This window comes from Bolinopsis microptera, chromosome 10, assembly GCF_026151205.1.
Source record: "Bolinopsis microptera isolate Bmic1 chromosome 10, MBARI_Bmic_1.0, whole genome shotgun sequence".
Classification (NCBI taxonomy): domain Eukaryota; kingdom Metazoa; phylum Ctenophora; class Tentaculata; order Lobata; family Bolinopsidae; genus Bolinopsis; species Bolinopsis microptera.
The window spans coordinates 14,806,585-14,819,948 of record NC_087081.1 but is presented as its reverse complement, the minus strand read 5'-3'; the positions used below and the strand labels follow the sequence as shown (position 1 = coordinate 14,819,948).

At 39.5% G+C, this 13,364-nt stretch overlaps 2 protein-coding genes across 2 annotated transcripts; one reads left to right on the top strand and one right to left on the bottom strand.

Moving 5' to 3' along the window:
• The first annotated feature begins 3,573 nt into the window (after positions 1-3,573).
• Positions 3,574-5,547, top strand: LOC134822459 (uncharacterized). The gene is made up of 4 exons (XM_063833557.1): positions 3,574-3,631; positions 4,105-4,277; positions 4,692-4,822; positions 5,421-5,547. Exons 1-4 carry the CDS (start codon positions 3,586-3,588, stop codon positions 5,545-5,547), a joined length of 477 nt encoding a protein of 158 aa, XP_063689627.1. The 5' UTR covers positions 3,574-3,585.
• A 2,424-nt stretch (positions 5,548-7,971) lies between these two features.
• On the bottom strand, positions 7,972-12,402 carry LOC134822070 (uncharacterized). The gene is made up of 3 exons (XM_063832929.1): positions 11,519-12,402; positions 10,564-10,715; positions 7,972-10,363 (listed from the first exon to the last, which is right to left on the bottom strand). Exons 1-3 carry the CDS (start codon positions 11,828-11,830, stop codon positions 9,691-9,693), a joined length of 1,137 nt encoding a protein of 378 aa, XP_063688999.1. The 5' UTR covers positions 11,831-12,402; the 3' UTR covers positions 7,972-9,690.
• Positions 12,403-13,364: the final 962 nt, after the last annotated feature.

Genomic DNA, 13,364 nt, shown 5'->3' with positions numbered 1-13,364 from the left:
ATATACTTATATATAATACGCTAAATTAGTGAATAATCTTCTCTCTAGCATACCAGAAATCTGATAAGGTCTGGCCTGGTGTTACCATGGTTAACTGGTTACCTGGCCTGGTGCGAACCAATCCGAGATCCAGCCTATTTATTTATCTAGATATGGAGCTGAATCCAGATGATTCCTCAATCCTCCCCATCCCATAATTCAGCTAGTCCGTTTAAAACGGTTTCGCGTTGGAGAGGACCATTAGTAACTTGTAGGGACCATTTGTTGTTGTTTAAATTGCTGAACGTTTTTTATTGCATGTTTAGTTTGAACGCAAACTTATAAAAATATCTTCTTCTGTTCTTCTTCGTAGGAAGCTGTGGTCGTGGTCAAAATGACCACGACCACAGCTTCCAGTTCTAGTTACCAGTTCTAGTAACCTAGTAACCAGTTCTAATAACCTAGTAACCAGTTCTAGTAACCTAGTAATAAGTTATAGTAACCTAGTAACCAGTTCTAGTAACCTAGTAACCAGTTCTAGTAACCTAGTAACCAGTTCTAGTAACCTAGTAACCAGTTCTAGTAACCTAGTAACCAGTTATACTTATAGTAACCTAGTAACCAGTTCTAGTAACCTAGTAACCAGTTATAGTAACCTAGTAACCAGTTCTAGTAACCTAGTAACCAGTTCTAGTAACCTAGTAACCATTTCTATGAACCTAGTAACCAGTTCTAGTAACCTAGTAACCAGTTTTAGTAACCTAGTAACAAGTTCTAGTAACCTAGTAACCAGTTTTAGTAACCTAATAACCAGTTCTAGTAACCTAGTAACAAGTTTTAGTAACCTAGTAACCAGTTCTAGTAACCTAGTAACCAGTTTTAGTAACCTAGTAACCAGTTCTAGTAACCTAGTAACCAGTTGTAGTAACCTAGTAACCAGTTCTAGTAACCTAGTAACTAGTTCTAGTAACCTAGTAACAAGTTCTAGTAACCTAGTAACCGTTTCTAGTAACCTAGTAACCAGTTCTAGTAACCTAGTAACCAGTTCTAGTAACCTAGTAACCAGTTCTAGTAACTAGTTCTAGTAACCTAGTAACAAGTTCTAGTAACCTAGTAACCAGTTCTAGTAACGTAGTAACTAGTTCTCGTAACCTAGTAACCAGTTACTTATTACTACAGGGGAGCCCTGTGTTAGTGTAAACTAATGAGTGTGGAAACTATTAGTTTCGTCGCGATTATATATAAATATCATCCATTGCACTGAAGGTTAGTGTTAATCATAGCTCGTTCAAAATACGGCCTGAGAAAAATGTTTATCCTGGTCAGTTTCCAGGATAACTCAGGTTATATAAAAGTATTGAAGCGTACGTACGGTAAAAGAGTTTCCATGGTTACCGTGGTAAATATGTAGTAACTTAATAAAGTCTGCTTATCATCTGTTTCTCTGAAAAATGGAAATGCCTGGTGGGAATACCGGAAAATAAAAGATAACATATTATTATATATTATGTTTATTATATATGCCTTATTCTCATCTGCCCACAATCTCGAATAGCAGGGTTGCAAAAAGTCACGGCGTGCAAGTTTAATACTTTCAAATCTAGTTTCCAAAAATTTAAAATCAGATGAGTTTTATGTTTGTGAAAATAAGAAGAGATTAAAATAAAAATAGCATTATGTTCCTCTTATGATGAAAATAGAAATATAGATGTATCTCATCATGAAGCCACCATTCGGTAACAACTCGTGACAACTAGTGACAACTCGTGACAACTAGTGACAACTCGTGACAACTAGTGACAACTACTGTCTGCCTCAAAACAGAAGATTTGCTTCCTCTACACTGATAATAACTTATTGTAGAGTCAACAGTAACTTGTTATCACTGGACGTGGTAGGAAAATCAGCGATAACAGAATTCCCTCGCAGAGAAACAGATAAGAATTGTATTTTAGAATAGCACCCACCAATGAACTGTCAACTACCGTTATCAGCGCTTTAAAAAGAGTTGTTCTTTGTGGAAAAGCCAACATTTCGTTATCGTCATGGCTCGTATCATGGCTGGTTCTCGTTCATATTTTGCTAGTTTTTACAACTGGTGGGTGCTAGCTTGTGTGTGTCTCGGGTCTACGGCTTTTGGCCTTCCTTTCTTCAGGTAACCCATCTCTTTTTAGTAATCTAGCCTACCTAAAGACTAAATGTCTTCAGGTAACCCATCTCTTTTTAGTAATATAGCCTACCAAAAGACTAGATGTCTATTTAATAATCGATGGCTTTTGGCCAACTTGGCAAGGGGCCTACCTTTGTCGATCTAGCCTATTAAATGTCCTGCAATTTATCAGCAGACTTTGAGGCTTAAATTGGTAAATTTTGGCACACTATACAGCCTTACAATTTTGATGTTTTGTTACTCGAACCTGTAGAATTAGAGCAGTTTGTTGCAAACAACCGATCTAATTTCTCCTGATCTAATCTCATTCGGATTTTGGCAAAGTTGAAGTTGAAATTGAATAACGTTTCTGAACGATTTACTCCAATCGTTTTTTATTTTGGTCAGTTTCATTAAGTTAAAATAATGTGTTGAGTTCACGAGATTTTATAATCTCCGTTTAGATAAATTTAACTTTAAATCAGTTTATTGATGAAACCCATTTTTATTGATAAAATTGATTTCTATCAATGAAATACATGATTTTACCGATAGAATACATTTTATCAGTACAATGCAATATACATGGTTGTAAAATTGATAAGAAACAGAACCATGCCCGCCTCTCGTTCGTGCTGTGCACGCCATTACAACTGGCTGGTAATGTCGTGTGTATGTGCTGGTTCTATGGCTTTTAGTGTTCCTTTTTTCAGGTAATCAGCATTCAGCACGGTTTGTATCATATTTAGATTAGTAGTATAACCATGGTAACTAGTAGCTAGTAACCATGGTAACTAGTAGTGTAAGGAGATAATAAACTTGTTACAATTGAAAGTGGAAGCAAAAGTGAAACATCTTTATAAAACGACCGACAAAAGAGCTGTAACTGTTTTTTAAAAGGGTCCTAAATGTTTAAAGCAAGATACAGATATAATTAATATTCTTATGACCACACTTCGGAGATATAGCAACTCCACGTTTCAGTTACGGAGCTCTCCTACCATATTTATCTTCTCTGTTTTACGCCACCACGGGTAAAGTCACCAGCCAGGCTGCCATGGCTCTTCAACCAGTTATTCTCCTCATGGGAATCACGCTGACAGGTAACTAGGTAACCAGGTAACCAGCCAGGCTGCCATGGTTCTTCAACCAGTTATTCTCCTCATGGGAATCACGCTGACAGGTAACTAGGTAACCAGGTAACCAGCCAGGCTGCCATGGCTCTTCAACCAGTTATTCTCCTCATGGGAATCACGCTGACAGGTAACTAGGTAACCAGGTAACCAGCCAGGCTGCCATGGCTCTTCAACCAGTTATTCTCCTCATGGGAATCACGCTGACAGGTAACTAGGTAACCAGGTAACCAGCCAGGCTGCCATGGCTCTTCAACCAGTTATTCTCCTCATGGGAATCACGCTGACAGGTAACTAGGTAACCAGGTAACCAGCCAGGCTGCCATGGCTCTTCAACCAGTTATTCTCCTCATGGGAATCACGCTGACAGGTAACTAGGTAACCAGGTAACCAGCCAGGCTGCCATGGCTCTTTAACCCGTTATTCTCCTCTTGGGAATCACGCTGACAGGTGGGCATTATTATCGCGGCAATTTTTATTTTCAGTATTCAATCATCAAAAATCAACAGTTGACATAACTGTCAAGTGTCACCAAAATGTAATTAGATCGAACGCAGAAATTAGATCGAACCGGTTCGATCTAGGAATTAGATCGAACGCGCGACGCGGCTTTCAATGTATTTGTATATGTATCTCGCGCCAGCGTTCGATCTAATTCCTAAATCAAACCGGTTCGATTTAATTTCTGCGTTCGATCTGATAACATTTTGGTGACAGTTACAACTGAAAAAAGGTTTTTTTAGTATTTTCCATTTTTAATATATTTTACGAAAATTTCCCTACATCCAGTTACGTATATCAACTCGTCGATGAAAAATCCAAACACAAGGAAATTTTTTACAGGTTCTTTATCCGGTATCCTGGAGTACTACATGAACGTGCGTCTTCTCAACTTCCTGCTGTCAGCTGGTTTTGTGCTTGTAGTCGGCTGCTCTTATTTCATCAGTAATTATACAGTTCTGACAATAGTGGCTGTTCTCATAGGAACACTAGGTGGACAGATTAATGTTTGCAACGTAAGTAACCATGGTAACTAAGTTTTATACAAATAAGCGCCACAAATCCAAATTATCGTTTTTGGTTATTTGTTATGTTTCCATTATAATTTGTTTATGCATCATTACTTCATTAAAGAATAAAACTTTCAGTTAATACAGTTTTTACTGTTGCCTCGAAATTTTGCACGGCCCAGATAATTTCTGTCACAACATTACCGAGTAACAGTGATATTACAGTAATAGTAACAGTGATACTGATACCGTAAAACCCCGATTTACCGCAAACCCCGATATACCGCGGCTTTTCTCTTTCTCCCAAACACCGCGGTAAATAACTTACCTCTAGGTTGCCCTAATTCCATTACTTGATATTACTTTTTAACCGGCTGGGTGGTGTTACCCTCGTATTTTGTATCTTGTTCTTCCCCCTAGGTTGCAAGGCTATCAGAATGGAATCCGAGGAAGAGTGGAGCTGCAAATGGTATTATGGGCTTCTTTATGGGGTTGTCTGGTCTGATTGGATCTGTTATGTGTTCTGCTGTGATAAACCCGTTAAACAGGGAGTAAGTCAGAAGTAGTTATTAAATGTTCAGCGATTTATCTAATTATATTTATTCAAGTTTCTGTTTAATGCTCAATCGATGTAAACAACATCCAGATTGTAACTGGTTACTAGGTTACTAGAACTGGTTACTATAGTAACCAGATTGTAAAGGCTTTCTTATAAGTTATAAAATGTGGTCAACAATCCTTTCTAAACATTTGGGTCATATCGTCAAGCACCCATGACCCTAGTACAGTAAAACCCCAATTTACCGCGGAGTTTGGGGAAAGGAGGCAGCTGCAGTAAATCGGGGATTTACTGTAAGTGTAGGTGTAACTCTACAATCATTTCTAACTAATGTCTCTACTAGGCCTGAGCTGGTGAACACTACCTCGGGGGAGGAGATGCTGTTTCTGGTTACTAGGTTACTAGAACTGGTTACTAGGTTACTAGAACTGGTACTATAGTAACTTACTAACTCTCCCTTTTCAGGCCTGAGCTGTCTGAACAATACCTCGGGAGAGGAGATGCTGTTTCTGGTTACTAGGTTACTAGAACTGGTTACTAGGTTACTAGAACTGGTTACTATAGTAACTTACTAACTCTACTCTTTTCAGGCCTGATCTGGTGAACACTACCTCGGGAGAGGAGATGCTGTTTCTGGACGACTACATTATCGAGCACACGCAGGACATCTGGCTGGCCTGGGCGGGCACTATTGCTATCATGTTCTTACCTGGTTAGTATATAGACTATAGAGGGAGTGTTACTATAGTAACTAGGTTTCTAGTTATAGAACTGTTAATAGGTTTTTCTGTTACTAAGCACATGACACGCAGGATATCTGGCTGGTCTGGCCGGGCACTAATCGCTATCATGTTCTTACCTGGTCGGTAACAATTGATTGTGTCTCCACATTATTTAGATTAAACCGTCAAGTCACATTGTAATAAACAAGCATTAAGAAGTCATTCAAAATTGACACAAGAAAGTCCAAAATTATTATATTACTAAATATCCTCTTTTCAGGAGTGTTTATTAGAACTGTTCTAGTTACTGGGGGGAGTGTAGACTGGTTACTATAGTAAATCTCATCTTTTTCAGGGAGTGTTTAAATAAAACTGTTACTAGGTTACTAGCACTGGTTACTATAGTAAACTCTCTCTTTCAGGAGTGTTTTATTAGAACTGTTACTGGTTACTAGAACCTGGTTACTATAGTAAACTCCCTCTTTTCCTGAGTGTTTATTAGAACTGGTTACTAATTACTATAACTGGTTACCTATAGTACCACTCCTCTTTTCAGGAGTGTTTATTAAACTGGTTACATAGGATATCTAAACTGGTTCTATAGTTAAATCTCCTCTTTTCAGGAGTGTTTAATGGAACTGGTTCTAGGTTACTAGAACTGTTACAATCGTAACTCTCCTCTTTTCAGAGTGTTTATTAGAAAACTAGGTTACTAAGATACTATAACTGGTTACTATAGTAACTCTCCTCTTTTCAGGAACATTGATACAGTGTTTAGTTCTGCGTCCTCCCCACCCCGAGGAGAATGCACTCAGGATGATATTCTATCTGGTGACAGTTTTTGAGAGTGTTTGAACTGACTGTCCCCAGAAACAAAACCATAGGATAACGAATACGGATCAAAGAAAATGCTCAGAACTCTCCCAATATTATACATTCTTTACCTTATCTCCTCATCCTTTCTATGGTAATGTGGAATTAATTGCGTGAAGGTAAATCGAGACTATATTATAGCTCATATATTAATTACAATCCCTTCTGTCTGTGTCTACTCTTTTGTGCTATTCATGGTAGGGGTATTTTACCTTCCACTTCAGACGTTGCTGACCTCAACCGAGCTCTATAAGTTTATCGGAATAGAAGCGATAAAAGACGACAAGTTTCTCAACCTTGTTGGAGCATTGGGTAAGAATTGCGGTTTGAATTTGCTAAAATTTACCACGTTTATAACTTTAACTCAATCTAGCAGGGATTGATTAAAATACTAAGAAACATATGATTGTATATTCTCTCACCACGATGAAGACATGTTTATAATTTACATGACAGCTGCTTGGATACCTGGTTACCTGGTTATCTGGTTACCTGTTACCTGGTTACCCTATTACCTATTCACTGGTTACCTGGTTACCTTTCCCTGGTTACCTTGTTACCTAGTTTACCTGGTTATCACTGTTACCTGGTTACCTAGCTGCCAGAGCGTCACTAACTGATTATTTGGCAGGAGCTGTTGCTAATGCCTTTGGACGAGTGACTTGGGGTTTAATTCTTGATAGATTCGGAACTCGTGCTACATACACAGTTGCTTTCTTCATACAGGTTTATTTTATCGATGGTAGATTATTGAACCATGTAAAAATATCTTTTTCGGTGAATCCATAATTAGTAATAAATTTTAGATGACAGTTCAATAACCCTAACCTTCACTCAGGGCCCTCTGACGATAGCCCTTCACTACTCAAAATGGGACAAGTGGGGTTATCTAGCTAACATTGTATAGTGAGTTTCTGTGCGGGTATCTTCACTTGCATTGCTCCAGCCTGCCAAGAATTGTTTGGTAAGTTTTCTATTTTTCCATCCACTATTTAAAAAAGTAAAGGATGGTTAAAAATCGAGGGCAGTGGCGTGGATGGGGGATTTGGGTCGTAGGTCGATTTGGACGAATGTTTGCACAGCCATGTTCGTATTTCATGTTGCATGCCAAGAATGTTTTGGTGGGTATTGATTAGCACAATATGAACGACTTTCAAGTGTTACCAACCAAAACAAGCTTCCCTGTTGTACACTGTACTGGTACAATAATATCATATAATTCAGGTTCCAGAGATATATCCTTGAAGTACGCTCTAACGCTGAGTGCAGAAAGTTTCGGCTGTGTTTTATTCTTCATCTTACAGCTTGGTCAGGAGTACTTGTACGGAGAAGCAGTCTTCCTGACGATGATGGGTGCTCCATCAATCCTAGCTGCTATTTTAGCTTTCTTCTGCTTCAGATAGTTATCCTAGCTGCTATTTTAGCTTTCTTCTGCTTCAGATGAAGCTGACTTCTCTTCAAGCGATTAGAGACTGTAAAAACAGACATTTGACATTATTAATTTATTGCATTTTCGTTATTATTGAATCATATGAGTCCGGCTCGTACGTTTGCGGTAAAAAACTGATTAATGTACATACCCATTACCCACCCCGATACTTGTAGGGTATAAATTCTAAATGTGCGAATATGATTCTTATTCAAAATCAGTACATTTGTAGTCTCTGGACTGTTTTTACAACTCAATTTGTTTTATTCAGTTGTAAATTTGATAAGGAAGTTAAAACTTTAAAATATTCGATATAAGTTGCAAGATTAAGTATCGAAGGACGCTAAAACAAAGACTAAAATTTCTTTGGTTAATTAAAAGTATACCATTTAAAACACAGAAAATCATGGAAGCATAATTGTGATCTGAACCCAAAAGTCTAAAAATATCAATTAAAGATTGGGATTTCTACTATTCTTACTAAACTAATATTCCCAACACAACTATCTACTAAATGCAGCTAATACCTTATCAGTCATAATTATCACGGACATTACTTTCACGCCGAATACCTTAGCGTGAATGTCTGTGGTATAGGTCCGTGAATAATAAAGTCCGGTAATTATTTCCATTAATTTTAGTGTGAGTAAAATGTAGATTTATGTGTGTAGCCGATTACTATATTAGCTTATTAGTATACTAGGAAAAATATATTCAATCCTCAGTCCTCAGTCACATTCCAGAGTTCAGAAAAAGAGTAAAACACTTAATAAAAATCACCAAAAATGTTCACAATGTTTTGGGCACTTTTGGGCGGTCATGAGCGTGAATAATTATGTCCGTGAAAAATTTAATCCGTGAAAAACTTGTCCGTGATATTAATTATGACCGATAAGGTATTACAACTATCTACTAAAGACTCCTATTGTTTTAACGTGAGCTAATAAACTAATATTCTCTACTTCTGAGTAACCAGGTAACCAGGTAACCAGGTAACCAGGTAACCAGGTAACAAGGTAACCAGGCAACAAGGTAACCAGGCAACAAGGTAACCAGGCAACAACGTAACCATGTAACAAGGTAACCAGGTAACCAGGTAACCAGATAACCAGGAAACCAGTTAACTAGGTAGCCAGGTAACCAGGTAACCAGGTAACCAAGTAACCAGGTAACCAGGTAACCAAGTAACCAAGTAACCAGGTAACCAGGTAACCAGGTAACCAGATAACCAGGAAACCAGTTAACCAGGTAACCAGGTAACCAGGTAACCATGAAACCAGGTAACCAGGAAACCAGGTAACCAGGTAACAAGGTAACCAGGTAACCAGGTAACCAGGTAACCAAGTAACCAGGTAACCATGAAACCAGGTAACCAAGTAACCAAGTAACCAAGTAACAGGGTAACCAGGTAACCAGGTAATCAGGTAACCAGGTAACCAGGAAACCAGGTAACCAGGTCACCAATTAACCAGGTAACCAGGTAACCAAGTAACCAAGTAACCAGGTAACCAGGAAACCAGGTAACCAGATAACCAGGAAACCAGGTAACCAGGTAACAAGGAAACCAGGTAACCAGGTTACCAGGTAACCAGGTCACCAGGTAACCAGTTAATCAGGTAGCCAGGTAACCAGGTAACCAGGTAACCAAGTAACCAAGTAACCAAGTAACCAGGTAACCGGGTAACCGGGTAACCAGGTAACCAGGTAACCAGGTAACCAGGTAACCAGGTAACCAGGTAACCAGGTAACCAGGTAACCAGGTAACCAGGTAACCAGGTAACCAGGTAACCAGGTAACCATGTAACCAGGTAACCAGGTAACCAGGTAACCAGGTAACTAGGATACCCGCTCTATAGACAGGAACTTGATCTCCAGACCTGGACCAGGTCCTACAAGACAAGCTGAGTCCTTCTCTGGCTGATTGAGCATGAGCTCCAGTACAAATATAAGAGTAGCGGATACCAGGTTACCCTTCTCTCTCATAACTTGCAGAGAGTGACGTATAGAGTGTTCTGTAAGAGGCGGACTTAGTCTTGTAAACGTATCCAGGATAGCTTTCCCTCCAGGATGTATCAGCCACTCCAACTCAGCTGGATCTGATGTGTTTGTCAGGCTCTTCAAAACACCTCCCCACTGTTCAGATATCCCCTTGTGGAGACTGGGTACTAGATCTTTAGAGAGGTTAAGATAGTAACCAGTCTCTTTTACTCGCATATTGATCAAGTTGCAGGTTTCCTTCTCCATCAGAATACAGTTAGGTTCGTTTATCTTCCAGGCACCACGTTCTTCCTGGTTAGTGACCAGCACGGCTGCAGCTCCGTCCCCGAACAGCAGGTTAGGTAGAATCCCCTCAATGTCCAGGTCCTGGTCAGTGTTCATGTGAGTGCTGGCACAGTCCACCGTGAGGATCAGGACGCAGTCAGCTCTGTTGGAGAGGACAGTAGATCTAGCAACATCTAGACACGTGATAGCACCTCCGCAACCCGTGTTATCTAGCGAGTAGTTACACCTGAGAGGGGGGGGGGGGGGGGGTGAGAGCATGAATGCACCTTCAGTTTAAAAACTTTGACAATTTCAACTGAGAATGATGTTCATTGTAGGAGTTAGTAACCATGGTAACACATTGTAGGAGTTAGTAACCATGGTAACACATTGTAGGAGTTAGTAACCATGGCAATGTTACAATCAGATACATTGCTAAAAACTAACTTGGTGTTGGTGAGTCCTAATTGTTGAGGTAACCAAGTGCTCAAATTAGGCAGCATCACTCCGCTGGATGTGTTTGTGATAACGCAGTCAATATCACTCAGACTGGTTTTAGTTTTGGCTATCAGTCCTTTTGCGGCTCTCAGTGCTAGCTCCTGGAAATGTTATTGATCAATAGTTAGGTAGCTTCTAGGAGAAATGTAGATTAAAAATATTTGAATAATCGTTTATTTAATCTAGCTGAGAAGGAGAAGCAGCAGGCTTACCTGGTTACCTGGTTACCTGGTTACCTGGTTACCTGGTTACCTGGTTACCTGGTTACCTGGTTACCTGGTTACCTGGTTACCTGGTTACATGGTTACCTGGTTACCTGGTTACATGGTAACCTGGTTACCTGGTTACATGGTTACATGGTTACCTGGTTACCTGGTTACCTGGTTACCTGGTTACCTGGTTGCCTGGTTGCCTGGTTGCCTGGTTGCCTGGTTACCTGGTTGCCTGGTTACCTGGTTACCTGGTTGCCTGGTTACCTGGTTGCCTGGTTACCTGGTTACCTGGTTACCTGGTTACCTGGTAACCTGGTTACCTGGTTACCTGGTAACCTGGTTACCTGGTTACCTGGTAACCTGGTTACCTGGTTACCTGGTAACCTGGTTACCTGGTTACCTGGTAACCTGGTTACCTGGTTACCTGGTAACCTGGTTACCTGGTTACCTGGTAACCTGGTTACCTGGTTACCTGGTAACCTGGTTACCTGGTTACCTGGTAACCTGGTTACCTGGTTACCTGGTAACCTGGTTACCTGGTTACCTGGTAACCTGGTTACCTGGTTACCTGGTAACCTGGTTACCTGGTTACCTGGTAACCTGGTTACCTGGTTACCTGGTTACCTGGTTACCTGGTTACCTGGTTACCTGGTTACCTGGTTACCTGGTTACCTGGTGACCTGGTTACTAACCTTCACTGCTGACTCCCAAATAATAGCCCTGTCCCCCATACTGGGATTAAAGGAAGCTCCTCTGAAGAGATTCTCGGGACTGGGTCTTTCTATCGTACACGGACATTTATCTTCGTCCAGATCCTCCCAAAACTGCTTAAAGTTAACACATGTAGGTCTCCCCTCCATATTCATTGAGAATATAATCTTCTTAATTTTCTGCAGTTTCTCTTGGTTGTAATTAAAGGATTCATGCTCGAAAAGTCTCAAGAGGTCCTCTTTGTTGATGAAGTTTTGTGGGTAAGCACTAAAAACTCCAGAGATAAACGCCATCTTCTGGTCAAGAATAGGAAAAACTATGTAGAAAGGTAGAAGTACTGTGTAACTATGTAAAAGTAATTCTTTCAGACTCAGTGAGGAAAGATTCTAATGGAAATAGATAGCTGAATAACTTATCGAAATTTCTACTGAGTCTATTCAGAAACAATCAGAAATTTGAATGAAAGAAACATCAAATCGTGAAACTCAATAATACTACACGAATCCACCAGATTATGTAGAAGTAAGAAAGTAATTGGTAGGTTTATACAAGTGAAACAACCAGATCATGCAGAAGTGGTAGGTGGGTACCAGGTAACCAGGTAACCAGGTGGATACAAATGAAACAACCGGTTAAAGTAATCAATGTCGATCGTGGAGAACCGAAATAGGTCAATATGCAATTACTAAAGATAATATAAGGTAACCAGGTAACCAGGTAACTAGGTAACCATGGTTACTAAAGATAATATAAGGTCAACTAAAAGGCCCTCTGGTGAGTAATAAAAGGAATGAATATTTTGATGAACACCACCTCCAGGTCAAGAATGGGAAATATGAAAAACTATTTAAAAGTAAAATGGAATGTTGAGCTTCTGCTTCAAATTGTGAAGCAGTTGTAAACACAAAGAGAGTAGCGGCTTACAATAAAATAAAGGCACAATGGTTTGTTTTCAAGTTTATACAGGTGTTGTGGAATTGTAACCAGTACGTGTCACAATAGGCTGGGCGCGGTAATTGTGATGCAACATTGTGATATTTTGCGTAACGACACTATAACTTTTGTATAGGAACTAGGTATGTGATACAAGGGTTAGGTCCTTTACTTAGTGACCGTGGTTACTAACCTTTACGTGGTTACGTGTTTAATAGCACTACTAGTAACTACAGTCCTATTACTAGCCCCTCCAATAATAAGCACTTCTTTAAGTGTAGATATTATTAAATGTTCCGCACCTCGCCTAGTAGCACTACTACTACAGTCCTATTACTATTATAGCCCCTCCAATAATAAGCACTTCTTTCAGCACGGCGAATGTTTTTACACAAATGTGAGAGAAAAGTAAAAGTTATCAGATAACATATAACAATTTGTTCACTTATTAAGTTATTATCATTCTATTGTTAACTGAGCATGATATGGTAGGTGTTTACCGGGATCTAGAGGACTAGTCAGGTACTTATTTAGACTTCTGATTCAAAGTGAAACGCGTTAAATTAGTTTCACTACTTAAAAGGTATAAAGTCAGCAAAGGTTTTTTAGAATATGGGAACTAAACTCAAGTTCATTCGTACCTTACAAATCGGATCAGACAGACATATTTACAATTGAAGCCACAGACGGCTATGGAGGTGTCATGTGATTCGTGTTTCTCAATTGTGATTGGTTGATGTTACGGTAGTGTTAGGACGGTGAAAGGTGGAGGTAGCTACTTAAGTGTAAGGGCCGCCTTTTAAGCCTTGGGTTATATATTAGAGAAATACTAAAGTGCTAAGTAACGTGATGGGCTATATATTAGAGAAATACTAAAGTGCTAAGTAACGTGAT